This window comes from Carassius auratus, linkage group LG28B (genome assembly GCF_003368295.1).
Source record: "Carassius auratus strain Wakin linkage group LG28B, ASM336829v1, whole genome shotgun sequence".
NCBI lineage: Eukaryota > Metazoa > Chordata > Actinopteri > Cypriniformes > Cyprinidae > Carassius > Carassius auratus.
In genome coordinates, this window is record NC_039293.1 from 773003 (window position 1) to 799142 (window position 26140).

The 26140-nt window shown below is 36.8% G+C and overlaps 1 protein-coding gene across 1 annotated transcript; it reads right to left on the minus strand.

Annotated features, from left to right (window-relative positions):
- Positions 1-3277: 3277 nt before the first annotated feature.
- On the minus strand, positions 3278-25326 carry LOC113067651 (Na(+)/H(+) exchange regulatory cofactor NHE-RF2-like). The gene is made up of 6 exons (XM_026240032.1): positions 24715-25326; positions 22513-22755; positions 7836-8036; positions 5875-6028; positions 4943-5046; positions 3278-4718 (listed from the first exon to the last, which is right to left on the minus strand). Exons 1-6 carry the CDS (start codon positions 24919-24921, stop codon positions 4551-4553), a joined length of 1077 nt encoding a protein of 358 aa, XP_026095817.1. The 5' UTR covers positions 24922-25326; the 3' UTR covers positions 3278-4550.
- Positions 25327-26140: the final 814 nt, after the last annotated feature.

Below are 26140 nucleotides of genomic sequence, written 5' to 3' on the forward strand. Positions count from 1 at the left end.
CTTTTTATTTTTATTTCACACTTAGAAGTTCAGTAATATCTAAAAAGTAAAAATTAATTATATATATATATATATATATATATATATATATATATATATATATATATATATATATATATATATATATATATATATATATAAAGATGCAAAATGTTAATACTGTAATATGTGTGACCCTGGAGCGCACGGTAGCAGCAATAGCACAAAACATATTCAAAATGATCGATTTTTTTTAATGCCAAAAAATATTTAGGATATTAAGTAGGTAAATATCTTGTTCCATGAAGATATTTGGTAAACTTCCTACTGTAAATATATCAAAACTTTTTTTTTGAAGCAGTAATATGCATTGCTAAATTTGGACAACTTTAAAGGAAATTTCTTTATGTTTTAAATTAATTTAATTTATATATTTTTGCACCCTCAGATTTAGAAAAAGTTGTATTTTGTCCTATCCTACAAACCATAGGCTACATCAGTGGAAGGTTATTTATTAAATCCTTTTTTTTATTTTTTTTATTATTATTATTATTTTTACACATTTTGTTTTGAGAAACATTTAATAATATTTAATTATATCTTTTGGTTTTATTTTTTTTTCATCTTAATGTACCTTCTGATGTATTTGTAAACCCTTCAAACTAATTATATAGATTATGATATAGCAAAAATGCACAGTGGAGAGTAACCTCACAAACCTGAAGCCTGGAGTAACGTTTGCAGCACCTTGTTGAATCCATGCCACTAACAGTCTCAGCTATTCTTGGGGCAAAAGAGGATCTAACTTCAGAAAGTGTGTAATTATGGGTACAGTGGCTCCAGAAAGTATAAACACGTAATTATGCATAAATATGATTGTTAAAATAGAATATTAATATTATTTTAATTAAACATAAACAAAGTTAAATTATTTTAATTGTTTCATTAAAATGTTATATTTTAGTTACAATTAAAAAAATATATTTTAATTTAATATTTCTTAAATATATATTTGAAATATTTATAATTATATTCAATTATAATATTTTAATTAATTAAAATAAACTTTAAAAGCAAAACATTTAAAGTAGCTATTTAAAATAACAGGTAAAAAATTAGATGAATAATTCATTTAAATGGACGTGTATTGTGTATGCACAAGTGTTATGGATCACATTTTGTGATTGTGAAGTGTGTGTGCTGGTGGTGAACTACACTTGTGGTTATGTGTATAAACCTGAGACTAACAATGACGTAGAAATGTAAAGATAGTGAGAAAGCGTTGGAGGATAAATACAGACACTTAATCTAATGCACAATCAAACATTTTTACACTTAACCCACTGTGTATGTAGTGCATGCAACACTTTTCGAAGGTTTCATATAAAGGTTAATGCTGTTCTAGCAGCGAGTTAAACATGTTCCTGTGATGCATTACGCTGCTAGAAAAGCATGACTATAAACTGTATTTTTACGGTTCTCACCGCAAGTCCCCAGTTTAAAGTGCTTTCAAAGATGATGAGCTATTTATTTCGTCAGACACATGCACTGATTGTCTTTTCATTGCATGCTAAATTTAAAAAGAGCAACAGAAGGATTATTGTTCAGCTGCACTCATTTTTTAAAGGCTAAACCGGCTAATTCCAGTGGTCTAGTCTGTTATCAGATTGTCTGCACAGTTCACTATGAGATCAGTTATTTTTATTTTCTTATATGATTATATTGCTCAGGTTTCCTCATTTCAAACAGCCACTCCTGTCTCTAATCTAAAGACTGAACGATCCGCTCAAATATCTTTTATTGCTCACAGGTTGTCATCGGGTCATGGTCGGCCTCGTGTGTCTCGCAATGAGTGATCGTCTGGAAGCTGCATGAATAGTGTTAAGTGAAATGAATGGAGGAGTATTTTCGGGGGTTTGTATGACATATGGTGAGAAAAGTTGAAAGATTTTATAGGGACCGAAACACGTAGACATAAGAAGGGAAAAAGAAAAAAAAAAAGAAGAGAAATGACTGTAACCTAATCAACAAAGTGCAAGATTTGAGTGAATCATTGTGAATTATATTATTAGCGGTTTATACGAGCATCACTATTACTTGCTCATCCTTGTGGTTAGGAAATTAAACTGAGTGTTTGTGCTACATGAATGATTGCTCAGATCATGCGTCTTGTTGAGATGAGGTGGGTTTATTATTTCTTCAGAGTGATCTAACAGTTTCCACCTGACCGCTGATAAAACACACAGCACTGATGGACGAGGAGCAGAACAATCTGGAGACTCTTTGATTTAGGCCAGTAGGGAACCACCTAGCAACCTAACACAAAACCCTAGCAACTGCGATGAAACACAACAAAAATTCAGAACACCCTAGCAACGGAAAAGCATCACGGACCTTTCCATGGACAAGCAGCACTCAATCCAGAATCTGGACTAGACGGAGGAAAGTATACCATACGTGTATGACACGTTTTTTTTTTTTTTTTTCATATTGTAAGAGCTCCAAGTTAAGATTACAATATAGGAAAGGAATATATATATATATATACATACACACACACGGAATATACTGTATATCAATAAATACAACTACAATACTTCACATAAAAATGCATATAATACTATATTTAATATAAATATATATATAAACTTACCAAATATATATTATAATTACTATTTAATGTAGTGATATTACCACTGTTGCCGTTTATAATAAGCTTGACCGGTTTAGGGACTAAATTTACTGTCCCGAACACATTTTTGTTAGTTAGCAGACAGTATGTTCTTAAAATTTGTGATAAAATGATAGATTTGGACTGATATTTAACCATTTTGTGATTATAGGCACATATTAACAATTAACAGATCCAAAATCCAGCAAATTGCTTTCAAATGATAACAAACATTCTATTTTTATCAGTGACATTTAAAAAAAAAATGGTTTAAAATATTGTAAATATTTAATGCATTTAATTTATTATATTAACCACTGTGTTGTCATGACAGCAAATGTGATGTTCGAAATGTAAAATTTATTATATTGAATATTTAATTAACTTACACATGTTATAATATATTTCATCTTTTATTAACAAGTGACCTTTATTTATAACAAGTGACTTTTAATTATAGTGACCAGCCTATAGTATAATTTGATAGATTTGTGGTTCATTAAATTCAATAAAACTTTTTCCTAGCTTTACAATAATAATAATATATAAATAAAACACTTAAATAAAATAAATTGTTCAGTGGAACTTTCTGCTGATGAATGCATTTAAATGAACACATCAATCTCATTCGGAATGTGACTGTCACACTTTATTGAAAAAAATATAATACTAATAGGAATATTTGGGACAGGAAATGATTTCTCTTTACTGCTTGACCTCGGCATAGGAGAGCAACAGAAAAGACAAAACAGGAACTACTTGACTACATTGACACTAAATTGCAAACATGGAACGTATCATGAATTATTAAGATGAATAAGAGTAATGCTGATGTTATATATCACGATACGAGTGCTGTAAATGCATATAGTGCATGATTGTCTGCGTTACTGAAATGCAAATAAATGAGGGTGAGAATCTTGTGTCCAGAATCAGCTTTGACAGAGATGAGTCACAGCATCAATACTGTCATTCCTCTATAGATAAGACTCTTTATTGTTTTATGAGGTTTATTACTTTCGCTTCCTGAGCCGATTCGGCTTTGCATGAGTGTGACTTCTTGCATGTCACCTGTCTGTCAGTATCCCAGAATGCACCAGTCCACACTATACTGTAAATACAGCGATGACTCTTTGTGGTGTATCTTGCAGCTCTGCACTTGTTGGAGGCCGAGGTTTCGCTTCTCTTGCAGTAGAAAGCAGCATGTGTTGCGATGCTCCCTCTGGTGGCTCAACATCTTCTGCTTTAGTCATGATGAAGCCCAAGTGTGGATGAACAGCGTCCTCTAGTGGTGAAGAAGTGCAGATTCTCAGTTCTGGGTCGCTCCAGTTTCTCCCCCTTTTTTGAAATCTCAGTCATTCCTAGAAACACGATGTCCAGCAGTGGTACGTCCCTTCAAAACAACCAAAACTTATCAGATAGCTTGTGTTTTTGGCAAAAGAACAATTCGAATTCTTCCGATGATTCACATATAACATGTACGCCATGAAAGGAGCTTCTTTAATTTGGTGCTGAATCGAATAACATTATGTAGTGTCCAGTCGAGTCCTGCAGAAGCACAGTCTTTATCCTTTTCTGTGTTATAGTCTCATTTGGCTTTTGTATTCTATTTTGTAAGTTATTGTCAACGAGCTGTATCGAATGAACAGCATGAACACAAAATGACGCAGAAATCACTGTAGACGAGCAGCAAGATCATCGATTTGTGACTTTGTTAGCCATTCGTAAGATAGAAATCCTAACGTGTAAATCATCTCATCCCCTCCCGGTGAGTTTTTCAACTTTTTATGCTTTCAAGTTTCCATTTTCTACAAAATAGGTGCCTCTTTTTCATCAAAAGCAGTCACGTGTCCGGGGCTCTGAATGCAACACACGTAGGGGGCGTCTCTGGAAAGAAGACTCAGAAATTGCTGAAGATCTCATGCTTCTTGTTCCAGTCCATCTGGGGCGCTCTCTTTCTGGAGCGCTTGGCGTGGGCTTTCTCTTTAGCCTCCGCCGCCGTGGGACTCAGACACAGACCGGTTTCTTCAAACGGGTCGAGGAGATGGCTGCTACTCTCCCTTGAGAACTGCAAAATATAAATACACACATAACACACCGTTTCAGACAGCCATATTACAGTATGCATCAAATATTGAGTATTTGCCATTGAATCTTGTCTAAATCTAATTACCTGATCCTTAAAATATGTCTTAACTAATTGAAATACATTTTTTTGACTTGATGCATGAATGTGAAATAAACTCAAATAGAAATCTATTATTGCAGATGCGTTCGTGTTCTTTCGTTCACCTGTGTGTTGGTGTCCTGACTGCTGCCGTCTGAGTATGTGGATCGGGACGACGACCCGTTCACATGAGGGCTGTTGGAGCCGTTCGTTACAGACTCGTCAAAATCTGTTTTAATGAGAAGAACACGTGCTCAGATCAAGATCAGAGAACATTGTGGCTGGATTTGAATAGAAAAACCGCCATAATGCATTGTAGGGTGATCAATATGATGTACATGATGACCCTGTATCTTCATAGTGATATGTGCTGGGATGCTAAACTCTTTGAGATGAGCCTTGATACAGCTGGAAACTGTGAGAAAGAAAGCTGAGCCATGGGATAAAAGCAGCCTGATCGACCTAAACTGGGTCAGCTGATGTTCACAGACCTGACGCAGAGGATTTACTCATCCAGAAAGAAATGCATGAAAACGATACAAAGAAAACAGCCAGTGGCCTGGGCTGGAGTGACCTTCCCGTGGGCCAAATCAGGACCCTGCCAAGTCCCGATTATCTAGGAGATGTCAATAGCCTGTTTAAGGTGTTTACCTCGGTTTAACTCTAATCGGAGCCACATGTCAGGAGAACAGAAGCGGACGAGACTCAGAGAACATGGATTTACTGTACCAGAAGTGTTTCACACCTCTATACAGAGCCTTGAGAGGACATCTCGAGCCTCAAAAGCAGCATTAGCACAGAATAAAAAATGTTAAACTCCCCCTCAAATCCCAGGAAGAGGAAACCAAGGCTGCACAAACAAACGGATTGTGCAATATAGCGAACCGAACTCATCTGGGCTCAAAATCATCTTTCGTTGTTGGTGATTATTCAAAAGAAGATGTGTTCGGAGTCTGACTAGATAAAATGGTCATCAGAATTGGATATTGGACTTGATCCACACACACACAGTATATTCTGCTTGTATTGTCTGGTGGGCTGTGAGTTTTGACTCTACCTTTGACATGGATGCTGGTGGGAGTGATGGCCATCTTCTTGAAATGCTCATCTGTGTCCGGATCCACCACTAGTAAACGCGTCTCACTCCCGCCGTTCTTGATGAAGGCCACGACTTCAGCGTGTCTCATGCTTTCAATGTTCACGCCGTTTACCTGCGCAGAGTTAGAATATAGCAAAGATAATAAAAGTAGAAGAGTTTTTCAACAACAACAAAACATTTTATTGAGCGGATTTGACTATATGGATATACTGGACATGTTACAACAGTAATACCATGTGCTCGGTTGATTATTATGTTTAAATATAAATAGTCATTTCAGTGAAGTTTGGGCTCTGTTGTTAATTGTAACCTTCAGTAACGTAAAATGATCTTTTTGTAGTTTAGAGCAGAAGCTGAGGTAGATTTTTATCCCCAATTTTAATTTTACATTAAACACTGAATCAGTGGATTATTCTGGGGATCCTCACTTCTGCTCCAGTGACTTCAATCGTATGTAAAAGCTTTATTTATCCCTGATGAACCTGTTCAGTCAGTGTTGTCTTATAGTGCCCTGCTATTGGTTGCTTAGCAACATGTTTTGGGGTAGAATTAGGTTCCTAACAAGCTGAACAGAGGAGAGACGGCGAGGAAGACTTTTTTACCGAAATGACATCCAAATCAATCAAAACAAAAACAAGGGCAGAGGAGCCGCCCGCCTGCGCTCCCCTTCTGCTGAAGGTGATTTAATCTGAGTGTTTGTCCCGAGGACAGATGGAGCGTGTGCTGTGCTCCGCTGACAGCATCAAATATTAACAGCAGCCAGGTGGGTGTCAGGTGTCAGTGTCCCGAGGTGCGTCTCTGAAGACTCTCACTCTTATACTGACGGAGGACAGCAGGGGGGGAGAACGTTTCACAAAACTGCTCAAGATCATTTCATCCTCAAAATCAAATGAAAGAAATAAGAAATGATATAAAATAAAGGCTTTTTAAAAGAAACATTAAGAGATTTGCATTGTGACAATATCTGCATGAAAATTAAGGAAGTCTTACTTTACTTTTCCATAATTCCCAATATTCTCAATGATGATTGTTAAGTATTTTAATCAAAAGGTTGAACAATACTTTTTTTAAATAAATGTATGCTTATTTTAATAAAATCTTGCATAATACAGACAAATTGAATTAAAAAAGTTCAATTAAAATGCTGATTAACAGAACTTCATTTTGTAAAAGTTAAATAAAAAAAAAAAAAAAAAAAAAAAAAAAAAAAAATATATATATATATATATATATATATATATATATATATATATACACACACACACACACACATACACACACATTGATGAATAATGCTGATTTTTCATTGTTTATTTAAATGTGTGTGTATATATATATATATATATATATATATATATATATATATATATATATATATATATATATATATATATATATATATTTTGATATAAAAATCTTTTTAGTTTTCTAGATTTTTTCATATTAATGTGCTCAAATGTCATGTATATACTGTCATTATATATATATAATAAAAAAACGGATGCATTATCTTTAGCATTGTTTCTTTCTTGTGAATTGTTGAAACTCATGTTATATCAGTTTCGTAAGATTCAAAACAAACCACACAGGTTCATGGGTTACCAGAGGTTATGAGAGCGTGTTATTTACTTCTGTGATAATGCAGGATGTACTCGGCTCTGCTGATCACAAATGAACATTTCAACAGTATGTTATTTTGCTCGACTCAAGTCTTTCAAGCACAGAAATATTTTGCGCGAGTCATCGTATCATCAGCCGCCCACGTGCATCTGAATGTGATGGATGGGCTGAGTGTGAATGCACAAGTGAATTTAGAAAGTGTGGGTGTATATCATCACAGTGTATACTGATGCACATGTGTGTGGCTTCCCTCAGGGGAAAACTGGACTAAAGAAGGCTTCATCAGAACCAGATCTCACCTCAATGAGTCTGTCCTGAGGTTTGAGTCCTGCGCGGTCAGCGGGCGAGCCGGGGTCCAGAGCTCGAATGTACTGACCCGGTCTGGACCTCTCGCTGTGGAGATTAAAGCCGTAACCCCCCTCAGACCGCACCAGGTGACACAGCCTCGGCAGAAGCTCAGGCGGCTCCAGGGTCGAGGATTCAGATGAGGGCTGGACCTCCTGTGATAGAGGAAATAAAGACAGTATTTTTTTTTTTTTTTCAGTATTTCAGTTTAAGCCAATATCTAGCTAATCCATAATTTCAGGCAAAAAGAGAGCGGTTGACCATTATTTGACTGGCTGATTAAAAGGGTTCATTGCAGCTAGAATTCTTCAAAGTTAATGCATTTGAAAGTGAAAGTGAAGTGACATTCAGCCAAGTATGGAGGTGACCCATACTCAGAATTTGTGCTCTGCATTTAACCCATCCGAAATGCACACACACAGAGCAGTGAACACACACACACACACACACTTTTAAAATAATTAAAAGAAAACAATTTTGGGTACATCTTATTTATTGCACATGCTTGTAGTGTTCATTTTGAATAAGGATCATCTTCTGTGAATAAATGTAAATGTACATTGAACAAAATTATAAACGTAACACCATTTTTCATGAGCTGAGCTCAAAGGTCTAAGACTTTTTCTATGTACACAAAAGGCCTATTTCTCTCAAATATTTTTCACAAATCTGTCTAAATCTGTTATCTTCTGAGATAATCTGCAGTTTTATCACACAGCACGATGCCACATTTGTTGCAAGTTTTGAGGGAGCGTGCAGTTGGCATGCTGACTGCAGGACTGTCCACCAGACCTGTTGAATTGAATGTTCATTTCTGTACCATAAGCCATCAATGTGTTTCTGGGAATTTGGCAGTACATCCAACCGGCCTCACATCCACAGACCACGTGTAACCACATCAGCCCAGGATCGTCTGAGAACAGCCTCCCGGGCAGCTGCTGCAACAATTGGTTTGCATAACCAAAGAATTTCTGCACAAACTGTCAGAAACCTTCTCAGAGAAGCTCATCTTCATGCTCGCTGTCCTCATCGGGGTCTCGACCTGACTGCAGTTCGTCATCGTAACCAACTTGAGAGGGCAAATGCTCACATCCGATCATGTCTGGCATTTTGGAGAGGTGTTCTCTTCACGGATGAATCCTGGTTTTCACTGTACAGAGCAGATGGCGAACAGTGTGTATGGAGTCGTGTGGGTGAAAGGTTTGATGATGTCAACGTCGCAGATCGAGTGGCCCATGGTGGCGGTGAGGTTATGGTATGGACAGGCGTATGTTATGGACAATGAACACAGGTGCATTTTATTGATGGCATTTTGAATGCACAGAGATAACGTTACGAGATCCTGAGGCTCATTGTTGTGCCATTCATCCATGGCCATCACCTCATGTTGCAGCATGATAATGCACAGGACATTGCAAGGATCTGTACACAATTCCCGGACATGTCATCCATTGAGCATGTTTGGTATACGACAGCGTGTTCCCGTTCCTGCCAATATCCAGCAACTTCACAGAGCCATTGAAGAGGAGTGGACCAACATCCCACAGGCCACAGTTAACAACCTGATCAACTCTATGTGAAGGAAATGTGTTGCACTGCATGAGGCAAATGGTGGTCACACCAGATCCTGTGTGGTTTTCGGACCAAAGATTCCCCACCTCCAGACCCCCCAGTACTGTAAAACTGCAGATTTAGAGTGGCCTTTTATTGTGGCCAGACTAAGACACACTTGAGCAATAATCATGCGGTCTAATCAGTGGATGGATTATATCGGCAAATGAGAAGTGCTCACTAACACAGGCTTTCACAACGAATTCCACCACTGTGATCTGAATACATGAGTTTTCCTCATAAAAATGTGTAATGGAAGGTTACAAATGCCATGACCAACCAATAACAAGAACCAAGCCAGGAAATCTGCCGTTCATCCAAGACCGGGAGTGGAAAAATACACTACAGTGCCACAAAGGAGGAGGTTTGACAATGTGAAACACTGAAAGCAAGGCCAGCAGAAGAACAGAAAGATGCTGGATGTGTGAGTAACAGCAGCGCGGGAAGCATTATCAGCCTGCCACAGGAGAAACTCTCAAACATGAGCAAAAAATACTCATCACCGCACCACAGAAAGAAACCACAATAACGGACATGTCATAATCTTTTTTCGCAGGTTAAAAGATGACATAATCTCACATTGGCTAAGAGATGAACAAATAAATGTCCCTCAAAAGTAAAATATGTTTTTTTTTTTCACATGATTTAATGTCAAATTTAATTTAATCAAGTAAACCAAAGTTGTCTCAGTCCAGTAAGTATTATAAAAGATGTAAGTTATTATATTGTTTACTTCATAAAAATCAGTAAAGGTTTCAAAAATTTTTTAAGAATAATAGTCAAACACCTTTTGCTTGTTAGAAAAGTATAAACTATTAATCAGATGACACCAGAAAGTCATTTCCTGCTCAAATATGATACAGTAGACTTCACAGGGTTAAAAACAGTCCAAGACTTAATTCCAGTGAATTCAGGAGCGGTCCGTCCACCTCCTCAACACAGCTGACCTCTGACAGGACAGATACTGTTAGAGAGAGACACACAGAGGAGTCTCTGTTTCTGACGCTTCCACTGCTAAACACCTCCACATGACTTCACGATTCTGCTGCTTAAGCATCAGAGTTATAATATTTCCATTGTCACGCCCCTCAGCGCTCCCCAGCTTTACGCCCTCTTCCTGTCACCCCGGGTCCTGAGGTTTCTGTTTCTGGCCTGAACATGGATGCGTGGGATAAGAATGAGAAAACACTCGGGAGAGCGGCAGATGTGGCACAAAGCATTCATGCTACTTCCTGTTACAGTAAGCCACTGCGTGTGTGTTTCAAAGCATGGGCTTGTAAAATGATACAGATGCTGCTGAATTATTGACACTGGGACCTCTGGGATTTCTCACACGTGACTGTCATCAACCCTTTCACCGCTGGGACATCTAGAGCACAGCACAAAACACAACAGAAAGTACACCCTCGCACGGAGACACGAATTCAGAAGCAGTCTGATCCGCAATCTAATGAGTCTTGTGTTTAGAGAATCAAACACATTCAGCACAACACAACCAGTGTGGTGCAAGTCCCAAATAAATGACTCTAAGACTCTAATGGTGAATGAAATGCTAGCACATTGGTTTGTTTTCGTGAAGTGTTGTGTAATATTTACTTGCTCTATTTTTATTCTTTTTATTATCTGTGTGTCGTCAGTCATTCTGTGGAAGCTTCTGTCATCAAAACACATTCCTTGTACGTGTGAACATCAGTGTTTGGTGGTAACGCATTACAAGTAATGCTTGTCACGTAATCAGATTTAGTTTTTTACGTAATCAGTTACGTAATGAATTTGTTTGAGCGGCGCCCTCTTCTGAACAGACTTGACTTTACATTTCCTTCAAGCCTGAGGCGTATACATTTCACTTTTGTTGTGATAAGGGTTTTTATATTTGTAACTTCTTTATATTAAAAACAAATAAGCAAGTACTTAACGCATTACTTTCCGTGAAAAAAGCAACTAACGTAATTAGTGACGTTTTTAGGGAGTAGTGCAATATTGCAATGCATTACTTTTAAAAGTAACTTTCCTCAACACTAGTAAACACACCTGGTAATAAAGCTCTTTTTTAATATATATCGTTCAGGATATATGAAAAAGGCCAAAAAAATACCTAAAAGAATCATAAATGGAGCCTTATAGGAACTATAATTGATTTAATTCATATGATTCACATCCCTAAACTATGCGCATTACTTGACGTGTTTGGTGTGTTTCTCATGTTTGTAATGTGTGTGTTTGTGTGTGCTGATGATGCTCCACAGCCCCACACCCATGTTATCAGTCCCACACAGACACGCTCCACACACACGCACCGCCTGCAGACGACAGAGGGGCAAACCGACACCCCCAGCCGGAAACACAGGAGGGAGTCACACAGGAAGAGCAGGGAGGAGACTGGAAACTATTTTCCTCATCGTATGGATTTTCCCGCAAACAGACCGATCGTGAAATGCTCTTGTATTTTGGGCACGAGTCAACTCTAACTACATGACATCTGTTAACACTATTAGTCCTCAAAAAAGTGACTCCAAAACGAAAAGGTTTCTCTTTAGTCTTCTTCACAACCAATCAAATGTCCCGAGCTGAAAACATCTAGATGCGGCGGAGTCGTGTTTCGCGGCCCCCCTCGTAGCGGTGCGACTCCTAGCAAGCATGCTGAATCAATTAGACCGAATTCTTGCGACATGACTTCCTCCCCAGATACATGTTTTGTGCGTGTAACAGCACCAGAAATGCAGTTTTAACACATTGTTTGGGTAACACACGTGATCAAACATGAGGGGATATGGATTATGCTAAATGAAAGACTTTTAATATGATGCATTGTGACGGTAAGTGATTATAATGTTATGTAATACACCTTATACATGTTCTTGTAACCTAATAGGAACCAAAATAGGAACTTTTTTAACCATGTCGTACCCAAACCAGTCTGGGGCGATAATCTTTGACCTTTACTCACAATCAAAGCCACAAGGAATCGGTCAATCTGAATTTAGTTTGAGGGAGGAAAAAATACTTTTATTCAGCAAGGATGGATTAAATTGATTAAAAGTGACAGTTAATGCTTTGTGTTTATGAAAGAATCCTGAAAACAGTATCAGGTTACAGAAAAATATTAAGCAGGCCAACTGTTTTTCATAACTGATAATAGTAAGAGATATTTGTTGAGCAGTAAATCATATCAGAATGATTTCTGAAGGATCATGTGACACTGAAAACTGGAGTAATGATGCTGGAAATACAGCTTTAACATCACAGGATGAAATTATTAAACATTTTGACTATATATTGAATCAAATAGGTGAAATTTGTGAACATAAGAGACTTGATGCTTATCCTCAAGCCTGAAGGCTTTATTGGGCCGTGTCTCAGAGCTCGGTTTGCTGTGTTTGTCAGGAGGACCATGTGCTGCATGAAGTCTGCCGCTCAACCCACGCAGCGTGACCTCCACAGTTACATCACATCCTCTGTGTGTGATCACTAGATGTGTCTCATCTCCTCACTTCCAGCCTCAGCAGAGGTTTTAATCAATGCTGCACAAATGCTAAACTATACTGAATGAAGAGGTCAGTTGTGACGTTGAGAGTCACAGTTTCTAACGGTGCCAGATCTTTTTTTATGTTAATATGCTTTCTCCAATTTCATCTTTATATACAGAGAAAGTTTAGGGTCAGTAAGAGTTTTTAAAAGCGGTCTCTTCTGCTCACCAGGGCTGCATTTATTTGATCAAAAGTACAGTAACAACATGATAACAATTGAATATAACTGTATTCAAATATATTTTCAAATATAATTTCTTCCTGTGATGTTAAAGCTGTATTTTCAGCATCATTACTCCAGTCTTCAGTGTCACATGATCTTCAGAAATCACTCTGATATGATGATTTGCTGCTCAATAAACATTTATTAGTATTATTATTATCAATGTTGGAAACAGTCATGCTGATTCATATTTTTGTGGAAACTGTGATACATTTTTTTGCAGGATTCTTTGATGAATAGAAAGTAAAAAAAAAGAAAAAGAAAAGAAAATGTAACACAAAAAAAATGTAACATTATAAATATCTTTACTGTCACTTTTGAACAATTTACATTAGCATTAGATAAAAGTATTCATTTCAAATCAATCAATCTTACTGACCACAAAAAATGAAACACTGTTAAACATTAAACAGCCATAAAATATTAAAACTCAAATAAAAAACTAAATAAACTGACAACTTGAATATATTAATCACAAAAACAAAGAGAAAACAACTACTAAAGTTAAAAAAACTCAATGTTATTAATAATAATAATAATAATATAGAGTAAACAACTACTGAAATCCAATGAAATAAAACAACAAAAACTCTATATTATTATTATTATTATTATTATTATTATTATTAATAATAATAATAATAATAATAATGACAACAACTACTGAAAACTAAAAAAATAAATAAAAAGCACATTGAATAAAAAGCCTAAACAAATCTCGGAAGTCCCTCCAATCATGTTTCTCCATTGGGGGGCCTGCAAGGCAGGCAGTGAGTGATGTGTTGGACTAACAGTCACATGAGCAGCACGTTCAGTTTGTGAGACAGGTCTGGTTAATGTCCTCACTGCAGACCAACAGTGCCACACATCTGACCCTTTAGTGGAATCTGTGCTCCCTCCCCCTCAGAGGAGCTCCTCGAGCCCGGCCTGAACCCCCCTCACAACATCTGGACGCCACACAGCTGCCCCTCGTCTCACAGCGGGCTCAGACTGAGGTACAGAAACAACACATAAACCACAACTAATGTTTAAAGCCTCAGCACGAGAGTCTACAAGCCAAAACTATGCTGAGTTACGGCGCACCAAAAAGATTTGTCTGCTTAAAGCGTCAGTTCACATCAAAATGAACTATTCTGTCATAATTTACTCGCCTTCATTTCATTGCAAACCTCGATGACTTTCTGTCTTCTATGGACAGAAAAAATATTGAACAACATTGAAGCCCAGTGATTTTCAATCATATCATATCAAAAAAAAAGAAGAGGACATTTTTGGGTGAAATATCCCTTTTATGTCACACCTAAAAATATTTGTTGTCATTGCATCAAATAAATAAATAAATACAAAAGAAAGAAAATTAAGACAGTATAAGCACATTTATGATGCAAATATTGTAAAAGCTTGTAAATGTATAAAATAATATAATTAATGCAGTCAAGTTCAGTTCAAACGTTCAATATAAAGTTCAAAAATTTCAATCCAAAATGAAAGTTTTTGTTTACATAATATCTGTGTGTGTACGGTGTATATTTATAATGTATACATGCTTCTATATATTTCAGAAAAAAATATATATATATAAAATATATTTTCATAATATAGATTATATGAATATATAATTATAGACATGTAAATACATTTTAAAAATATATAATGTGTGTTGGTGTATTTATATATACATAATAAATATACACAGAACACATACATATATTATGCAAACAAAAACTTTAATTTTGTATGTGCTTTATTTGCGATTAATCATTATAATATAATATAATATAATATAATATAATATAATATAATATAATATAATATAATATAATATAATATAATATAATATATTGGAATGATTAAATTCAATTATAATTATTAATCATTGCAAAATTGTAATTAAGCAATAATACATTTTATTTTATGAAAATGTATTACATTAAATTATACTGTATTATATTATACTATATTATAGAATAATTGTATTCTAATTTAAATAATATTGATAATTAATCAATAATAAAATATAATAATATATTAACAATTACATTTATATATTTTAGCATTAAAATCAATATATTATATTATAATATTATAATTATTAAAATCAATACTTTTAATTAATCATGATTAATTGTAATATTTTATGAAAATTATATTATATATTATTATATATTATAATGTTATTAATATGTAACGTGTGTATGCATGTATATATAATATCTAGCATAAAGCATTCATTTTGATTTCAGTATCACTACAGTATCACTACCTCCATGCAATTACACTAATTACAATACTGTAAGCAGCTGAACTTTAAAAAGGTCTAGTTTCAGAAGACTGATTGACCTCAGGCAATACAACAAACATATTAATAGGAGACAGACGAATCCAAACGGCATAATGCAGCCAAAGTGTGATGAGTCAAACCACAAACACTCGGCCAAACAGAGCAGAGAGGCAACAAAAACAATACAGGACCACATAGGAATCATTTTTATAAGGTGAAACCACACACCAGCGCATTGAAAATGAAAGGGCATAACTTTTAGTTAGTTTCCAAGGGAATTTGGAGCCAAAATTGCATTTAAGAGCAGGTTTGGCTGGTGCACATGTCTACAGGGATATTAGTCCACTAATGAACCAAGCACACTGACTGATGTTTCAAGCATTCAGACGCGTCTCGTACAAACACATGCAAACGCTGACTGTCATACCAACCTGGGTCTAACTTTCCCATGATGCTTATGTTTCAACACAAAGCCCAAACCGGCCTCTCGGCTCATGGACGTGCTCACCTGTGTGTAAGTTGTACGCCATGACTATCTAGGCCAGAGTTTCTCCTCACACATCTCTTGCACTCAAACGTTCGGTCGTATCGTGTTTGTTTAGACAGATGTGTGATTCTGAAGCAGATGGTTTCTTTCATGCCACCAGGAGAAAACAAGATTGGAGAAGCGGAGACTTGGGGATCTGTTTCGATCTCCGGCATTCATCACGAGTACGTGTGGAAGTAGGTCAGTCCGGCATCGCTCCAGATCTCACGTTCTCTGACCCAGATGACTGTCAACACCTCAGGACGAGCAGAGAGTGTTTAACTTTCTTAAACGGCCTCGCTCCACAGCCTCAACTTGGCTTGCGAGCTGCGTGTACCAAAGTGGATTCTGGGGGAGATTTTTTTTAAGATTCTCCATGTTTAAAGGATATTTAACACACAAAACGAAACTGTCATCATTTACTCACCCTCATGTCGTTTCAAACCTGTGAGATTTAATTTAAATGCAGAAGAGAAAAGAAAACGCTGTTTTTGTCTGTACAGTGACAGTCAGTGGGGGACCAAAATAAAACTGCATCCCTTTCACTTTCATTACATGGACAAAAAAACACAGCATATTTTTTTATAAATAGCATATTTTCTGTTGCACAGATATGGTTTGAAAGTGCATTAGGGTGATTAAATAATGACTTTAAAATTTTTGGGTGAACTGTCTCTTTAAGACTCACCTAATCAGACAAACAAATAGAGTGCACAAGTACCCGCCCACTTCATCAGCTGCACTGGTTTCAAAAGTATTCCCGTTTAGTTTTGATTAAATTAGGGATTTAAAAAAAGTCTTCATTAACGCTTGAGAAGTCATGAAACAAACCGACCAGCTACGAGGTGAATCAAAACATTACAAACCTTTAGTGCAAAAATTCATATGAAAATCAACCAAAAACATAAAAGTACAAGACTTTAGTACAAGACTAAAAAAAAACTATTACCGTAATTAAAAGGTTGCTGGTTGGATCTACGCAAACAGTGTATTTTAAATTGATTTACTTGATTACGTCACTTCCAGTGCTTCATGGAAGTGGGCGGGGCTAAAAATATATAAAAAAATATAATTTGGCGCAATTTGTTCTCGGTGACTCTGATTGGTGGAATTTTTCGTACAGCATCATGGGTAATGTAGTTTTCCCACCACAATTCCAGAAAAATAAGTTGAATTAATGTGAAAAATGTAGCATCGAACGGAAGAAAATGAATGCGTTTTTACAGTCTCGTGTTTTCTTCAGAAAACGTGGAAATGTAGTAAAGTCATTGTGACGAAGCGTTGTGTAACATGTTCAGGCTGCTGTCTAGCATGTGATGGTGATTTAAACACTTGAACAGAGTTCAGGGGTAACAAATCAAAGCCAGACAATCCCAGCACCAGTTAGCTAAGAATGGGAACGGGGCTGTTTCTGAGTATCTCGCTGCTCGTTCAGTGTGCTGTTTTAGGAACATTCGGTAGATTGTGAAATGCCCGGACATCTTGAGAACTGCATCAGATGATCCTCCTGTACGAGGAACAGCTACTCTCGAAAAACAGGCACAAATAACAGCCCTAAAATTGTCAAATATTTAAAAAGGACCATGAAAGATCCATACAGTGGATCTGCTGGATTAGTGGCTGGATCGGTATTCACAATGCTTTCTTCTGCATCTAACTTTTCCTAGAGCTCCCTGAAGGAAAAACTGAAAGGGAAAAGAAATATGTAAGGAGTCCAAATGTCTTCTTGGATCGCTGAATCTGACAGTTTGCTGAGTATGAAGAAAATATTAAAAGGCCAAGTCAAAATAAGCAAGCTCTTACTTACTTATATATTTAATTCCCAGATTTCTGAAGTGCATACTTAGTGTATTGTTCATCTGAATGATATCCATGTGCGGAATGTGATAATATTATGTTGTATTTGTTTTAATTACTGTGTTAATTACTTTTTTATTAATTATATCTGTGAAACATTCCATGCTCATTATGTTTGGATTCTGATTACAAAGACTGCACATACTTCTGTCAGTTTCTTCTCATTTGTGGACCAGCAGTCAGTGTGATTCACACAAACCCTCTCCAAATGCTGCGAGTTTAAGGTTTCTACCCCTTCCTAGGACCCCTTCCTTTATGGCTCAGGACTCCCATATCACCTCAAACACACACACACGACGACTCTGTTTCCAAAGACAGCCTCGGCTTCTTGCCTGAAAGGTTTCATAATGTCTTTGCTCTTCCCAGTGTGCTCCTTTCAAAAATACTAACTGTCCTGAAGTGGCTGCATGAGGTCATGTGACACTGGGGTTAGTTGTCACACGTAAAAGTGGAAACCAGAAACATGCAAAGGTGTTGAGGTATATAAAAATATAAAATAGTATATGATAAATGGAGACAATTACTCAAAAATGAGCCCAGATCCGAATCACCTATGACTCTGAGTCTATGAGTTTCACAAGACAAACAGAGCGACTTTTCAAAAACCGCTTGTATCCAAGATCAACACACAAAGATGGATCATTTGTGTTAGTGGCACCAAACCTGGAACCCTGAGCAATGTTCAGATGGGAGTATGGTTTCATGAGTCATCACTTTCCTACAGTCTACCGACGTCTGGAGAAAGTCAATGGATCGAGCTCTTAAACACTGAGGAGAATCATCAAGTCCAATGATTGGTCTGTATGAGCAGTGATATCAGCCAATATGAGGCCACTCTTCAGGAAGACGTCCCACACACACATGGCTAAACGCAATTAGAGTGGTTTTGGGACACCAGAATATGGCTTTTCCAATCACCAAATCCAAAAGGTTTTATGACGGGCCATTTTGGAGAAGAACATTTCCATTTCCTTTGAATAAGGAGGTTCTTTTTAAAACTGGAAAATATCCATCTACAAATAGTCAAACTTTGAGTTTATCCGAATGTATATTATGAAAACAAATGTTGGAATTAGAACCAAAACAGACTGTATAGCTTGATGAGAACGTTAAAATTCCATATGGAACTTTTATTCTTCAGTTCTGCTCTTCTTAGAATAACACAGAATCCAAAACATTGATTTGAAATTTTTATGTCCAAGGCTACATAAATGAGTGATTTACCATCTTCAGGTCATAAACCAGTCCAAAATCAAAAGAAAAAGTATTGTTTTCGGGGGGGAAATAGACAATTTTACTACATCCTACTTTCAACATCCAAAATTTCTCTTCACATTTTGGGTTGGATTGCCAAAAAGGAAACTAAATCTTTGAGTTAAGTCAAGTGCTTCACCAGCAAGGCTCAGATTTGCAGATGTTGTCGCGTGTTCATCTTCTGATGGATATCAGAAACAGTCTCTCTGTTTTAACCAAGTGGGCTGCTGCGGTGTTAATAGTTTTAATGTGATCTAAAACATTATCACACACATGTGGCTGTAAAACACCCACCCACCACTCACACACTCACATCTTTCCCACTCCACTCCATCTTGTTGAAACAGCAGTGAATTATACGAACCCATTTGGAAAGTGGGCTTTAAGTGAGAGCAGATGTTGGATGTATACATTAGGCTCAAAAAAGACAAATATAATATTTAAGATCTTATACAAATATTGCATTATAAGACTAATGATGGCCATTTTTGCCATGTAATATCTCCAAATATGATCTGCACTTGCACACAGATGTTAAAAATCACACTTTTAATGGCTAAACACACCCCTGACCCTTCGTATTATACACTTCAGCAATTAACCTGTCCAGAAATGTTTGTGTAACAGACAGAAATGATTCCTCAAACCACGCGTCTTGTTGAAGAGAGATGTGCAAGCTCTTCTATATGTCATCAGACTAAGCCATTTTGCCGGGAATCAGTACAATGGGTCAAAAACTCTGAGACTAAGTGTGGCGACTTTTGACTCGAGCAAATAAACAAGCACTTAGCAACCATCCAGAACAATCCATAACAGAACATCCTAACAACTATTCCTAGCAACCACATACTGTAGCAATGTGCTAAAATCTGAGAATGTAAATGTGTTATTAATGTATAGCAAAAAACGTATTCACTTCAAGTAAAATTAGTATGTATTTACATAGTGTATGAGCTGAAATTATATGTATTATAAAAAGCGCTATACAAAATAAACTTTAATTGAAATTAATATATGGTGCTGATTTTTCAGGAATAAAAATAATGGAATAAAAGTTGAAGCAATTTCTGGCCAGGATCTTTTATCCTTTCAAAATACCAAAATCCAGAGATTAATTTTCTTGAATGAGTAAGCCACGCTAATGTACTGAGCCAACAAGATAATATCTGAGTTACTCACTTAACTCATTGTTGTTTTAAACTCAAGTTAACCCATTATTCCATAATTATTGATGACCACACATACTGATAACTCTTACATAAAGAGATGTGAGAACTAGATATAACTCTGATGACTTTACTCAAGCCAGCTGTTCTACAACATCCAGATGTTCAATGTATTTCATGATGCAGAGACATTCGTTTATGTATTAGTTGAGGGGGAAGGTCCAACACAGGGGTTAACTGACCTAATGGTAAGCCCCTCCCCTTGAACACAGACTAGCCAATGGCAGTTGGGGAGCGGAACTCTGACATCAGCGCCATGGAGAAACATTAGAAGATCTGAAACTGGCATCAATTTTATGGGTTTTTATTTTCAAAAATGGAAAAACGATGTGCCTGGGGTACTTGTAACACTGATACCAAGTATCCTGAGAGGATGGCTAATAGAATTTAATTTAACTGTCCCAAAGCATTCACCCCCAATCCTAATTAAAACAAAAACCTTAATTTTCTGGTTGTAATACTCTCATTAAGTTAAAATTTTTATCTGCTAAGGCAGAACATTAATATCATCATGTGTTTAGCAAGGTATCTCTGGTTAAAACCAGCTAATGTTAAAGCTAGCGAGTCCATGCTAACGTACAAACCTAGACAGTGAAGTGTTCTCGTGTCTTGTACAGTGTAGGGCAAAAACACATAAATAAAGGTCTACATTTCACTCTCTTCATATTAAACTGGCTACATGTACATTAATTTAATCGTACCCTGTAGTACATGAACAGTGTTGATCTGGGATGTTGTTATCTGCGATCGTGACGACTGTAACATTAGACTACTCCCGCTTGCCTTGTGATCTGTAAACCCTCACTTCCAAATTAATACCCACAATATTTCTTAAAATCTCTTATATGTCATTGTAAGACAGTTAGTAACTTTGTTTGTTTGTGCAAGTTTCACAAAAACAACTAAGTGGGTGGGGCTTACCGATAGGTCAATTAAAAGATTCTACAAACAAAGGTTCCAAACATGATGTCATAGGAGAACCATTTTAAATTTGCCAAAGTGAACAGTTCTTAAAGTGATAGCTGACCCCAAAATGTTTATTTACTTTTAATTTAATCAACCTCAGGCCATCCAAGAAGTAGGTGCCTTTTTTCCTTCAGTAGAGCATCAAAGAAGATTTTTAGCAGAAACCACCATTGTCCTTGGTGTTTCATAAAAGCCAAGTCAGCAGCTACACGTTTTTAAGAAGAAAAAAAAACATATCAAGGAACTTAAAATGAATGCCCTTGGTTACTGGCGATATACAGAGGTCTTATGAAGCGAAATAATTAGTTTGTGCAAGAAAACTGAACATTATTTACAACATTATTACCTGTAATCCAAAGTCTTTCGGACAGTTCAATTCTGGTGTAAATAACTGATTGACCAGTTTAATTACATAATGACTCGATGCAACGTACGTATATGCAATTATTACAGCTCCCAATAAGGATGTGAAAAGTATGTTTTACTTGTCTGAAGCATATCAAGTCAATTAACTAGTCTTCATCAGCTCATCTTTTCACATAAACAGTGGGAAACCATAAAACATTTTTATTTTGCCCCTTGATTTAAGTGCCGGTTCACACATGTGCATATCAGTAGTTCATCAGTCCACTTCAGGAGGAACTGGAGCACTGAATGATTTGGCAAAAACCAACATTATAAGATTATATGGCGCCATTTTAGCTCATTTCGAGTCAGAGTGACTGGCAGGCATATGAAAGTGAGTTTTGATTGAGAGACTAGAGCCCCAGTTCGCTAAAACAAAACATCATGGACATCAATCTGGACCGTTTGCCTGAGGCTCTGGTAATAATATTCAGTTTCTTGCACAGACCAATTGTTTCCCTTCATAAGAGAATGCTTTTTGTGCTTTTTTACTCTCAAAAGCATGCACCTGCTGACTTGCATTTTGTAAATCACCAAGCACCTGTATCAGCTAAAAAATCTTCTGTAATGTTCTACTCAAGACAAAATGGATGGCCCGAGGGTAAATTACCAGCAAATTTTCATTTTTGAGTGTACTTTCACTTTGAAAGAACTAAGAGTGAAGAACATTTGAATCATCTGAAGGACCTTTTACTGATGTCAAAGATTCTTTAGTGAACAACAAAAGCTCGTAGCAGATAATGAATGGAACTAACCTTTTTAGGAGCTCGTGAGAGAGGTTTCCTGATGGGTTTGGAGATCTCAGGTCGTTTGGAAACCGAGCCATTGCCCTGTTTACTGGTGGACGGTGAAGGTGAAGGGGTCGTGACTGCAGGGCTCACCCGGATGGCCATTTCCTCCGTGCAGGTGAGACGCAGGCTGCGGAAGTACTCGTCAGTCTCTCGGTCAACCACCAGCAGTCTGGTCTCATGCTCCACGGCTTTGATCCGCTGCACCACCTGAGCACAAGAGAAAGCAAAACTATAGGATGAGCTCTGAGAGATGTGCTTTTCACTACAGTTACATTGACACAGTGTTATTTGATCATCCAGTCAAAACTGGAACTGCATACATGCCAAAATAACAGGACTTCAACATATGCATCATGTTAGTACAGTATGTCTGAGCGCACAGACAGATCTGGCCAGAAGATCTCCTGCTGTGATGATGTAAAGCCTCCAGCTGCTGTCACAGCTTCAGCACTCTATTAGTGTCAGTGCCACTAAAGATTTACAAGGGATTTTATTGTGTATTCACAAGAACGTTTTCCACTTAAGTCAGAGTTTCACCATAAGTTTCTTTGGAAGCTTGTTTCCGCTATGGAATAAAAAAATCAGCAAGCTAATTTTGACATCTTTTGTCTGAATTTTAAGATACATTTGCAATTGCGATAAAAAGATTGCAAGATAAAAAATTACAATTACCTTTTTTCTGTTTGAAACGAGAAAAAGGAACAGAGATGTAAAAAAAAGAAAAGTTTGAATTGCGAGACGTAAACTTAGAATTCTGAGAAAAATCTCAGATGTAAACTTGAAATTGCAAGAAAATTCTGAATGCGGATTTTTTTCTTATAATAAAATATCGCAATTACCATTTCACTTTTTTTATTTAATTGTGTTGTTAAAAGGCTTTCACAGGTTATTATATGCAATACTCTTATATTCCATGTAAAGTTGCGTCCAAAGCCAAACAAACTAATATTTCAAAGACTGTTCGAATATGTTTTATACATTTAGTCGTTTAAACTATGAAGTAACACAAATCGCAAAACACATACTTATATATGAACTTCTCTGTCTAGATCTCAACTCTGCTCAAGGTGCATCCTGGGATGCTTTTAAACACTGCTGAGGGGTTTTTATTGAGGCTGTTTCTTTCCCCTTCAATACTGACTTATGCATGAAATCTTTGTTTTATATGGATATTTGTACATAGTCACAATTTATATTTTTTTATTGATTTCAAGCATTACACATACGCTAGATCAAAATGTTTGCGATGCAAAGCTGAAATTTCAACATCATTACTCTGTGTAATTGTAGTTGTCACATTACCCTTCAGAAATCAGTCTAATATGCTGTTATAATATGCTAATATATATATATATATATATATATATATATATATATATTTAATCAATGCTAAAGACAATTGTACTGCACAGAAAGTTAGAAAGTTCAAAACATCTTTTGTAACATTATGTTTTACTGTCACTTTTGGTCAATTGAATGCATCCTTGTTAAATAAAACTATTAGCTACTTTTTTTAGAACTCTTTAAACTGACCCCAAACTTTTGAACGTTATAGTATATAGCTAACTATCCCCCGGTTCCACAGACAAGGGTTAAACCTAGTCCCAGACTAAAATGTAAGTCTGAGCTATTTCAACTGAAGAAAAAAAAAAGTGCACAGATTGATGCTTTTGCTTTGTCTTAAGATGGACACCAATAATGTTTTTTCTAAGGCAAGTTTATAAAAAGGACTTAAGTGTCCCAATTGAACTATGGCCTAATCTCGTTTTAGTCTGTGAAACAGGGCCAAAATACATGAAATGTTTAATTACCTCAGAGCATTTTTACACACTGGTATTAGTACTAGCTTACACTCTAAAAAATATAGGTTCCAAAAGGGGTTTTCACACTGATGCCATAGAAGAACCCGTTTCGGTTCCCCAAAGAACCTTTCAGTGAACAGTTCTTTAAAGAATCATTTTTTTTGTGTGATAATCCAAAGACCCTTTTTCCACTGTAAGAACCTTTTGTGGAACGAAAAGGTTCCATGGATGGTAAAGGAACCATTGGTGCCAACGAAGAACCTTTATTTTTAAGAGTGTATAGGCTACTATAAAATCGCATAGAAACGCGCCTCACAGCCAGTGTAAGGTGAGCTCGTGTGAGATCAGCACAGGTGTGATGTACCTGATGGTGTGTCTCTCTCTCCACGTTCTCGCCGTTCACCTCCACCACACGGTCACCCGCGCGCAGTCCCGACGCCTCCGCCGGGGACGCGCGCTCCACTTTCCGTATGTACTGTCCCGTTTTTCCTTTCTCTCCGTGCAGATGAAACCCATAGCCGTTCTCTCCTTTCTTCATCACACACAACCGAGGCTTCAGATCGCTTGCCATTGTATTCCGCTTTCGCCTTCACATCCAAACTTGCAATAAAATCCAAGCGTTCTTCTAATCTTTCGAAAACTTAATGCAAAGGTTTGCAAACAAGCATCATTAGCCTCTGGGTTATTGCACAGTCTGCAGTGTTTTGCAAAAGAATGTGCATGCAAGTATCCGGCTCAACGCATTAGTTAAAATAGACAAAAACCAAAAGACTCGAGTCCGAATCGATTATACGCTTACGCAAGAAAAATGCAAAAGTGGAGCTGGGGAAGCAGACTGTGAAACTACCTGTGGATGTTCACAGACGCATCCAAATCTCCTCCATGAGACATTCTGCCCACGGAGAGAGAAACGCAACTGGTGCTGCTGTCCACTGACACACTGCGTGGCGCGGAGTGAGACCGCCCATCTACAGCTTCAACACAGAGAGAGAGAGATACACAGAGAAACAGCCGAAGAGCCTTCGAGAGGACGCGAGCCTCATCAGTGTGTGTGTGTGTGTGTGTGTGTGTGTGTGTGTGTGTGTAAACAACCACTCCATCAGAGAAGAGCGGACACTGACTTTTACTAGTCTATGTATAAAAATACCCTAAACACTGTGAGAACAATACAGTTATTGAATCTAAAAGGAATTTGGGGGAATTTCAAAAGTCTTCTGAATTATAAAATGTTAAGGTAAACTCTAAATGCGTCGAGGGTCGTGTCTCGCGACGCTTTAAACTGGTATTTCGCGGCACGAGCGCAGTTATTTTACAGATTATATAACGTGCAAGACATGAAGCCTTCAAAAAAAAAAAACCTTGAGATACATGAAAATAAAATAATAAATCGAAAACTACTACATGATTTCAGCAGCGCGAAGGCGGTATTTTGTTATGGATACAACTTCACGCGAACTAATTTATGTTCGTTGTTTATTTGGCGGTGATTAAATGCTAAATATTAAGAATAAATATGTAAAAATATATTTAGGTAACTCTTTTTTAAGATGACCTGAAAAAAGAAGATGATGATGAGAAAAAAGATAGACACAAAACAAACAAAAAATGGTTTTGGTTTTAATGCAAACTGTAATGGACCGGGCTCTACTGGTAATTGAATAAACCTATTAATCCTAATGGAATATGTCCCAAAACACACTACACACAACATTTTTCTAATGGTTAAAAGTTGAACATTTCTAATGATTGCAATGTATGTTTGTTGTGGAAAACAGATTGTTGTTGTTTTT

Excerpts from the sequence above, each read along its gene's own strand:
- LOC113067651 (XM_026240032.1), bottom strand. The coding sequence starts at position 24,921 with ATGGCAAGCGATCTGAAGCCTCGGTTGTGTGTGATGAAGAAAGGAGAG. Across the intron at positions 22,756-24,714 it reads AGAGAGAGACACACCATCAG|GTGGTGCAGCGGATCAAAGC; the intron begins GTACATCACACC and ends TCTTGTGCTCAG. Across the intron at positions 6,029-7,835 it reads CTCAGGACAGACTCATTGAG|GTAAACGGCGTGAACATTGA; the intron begins GTGAGATCTGGT and ends AACTCTGCGCAG.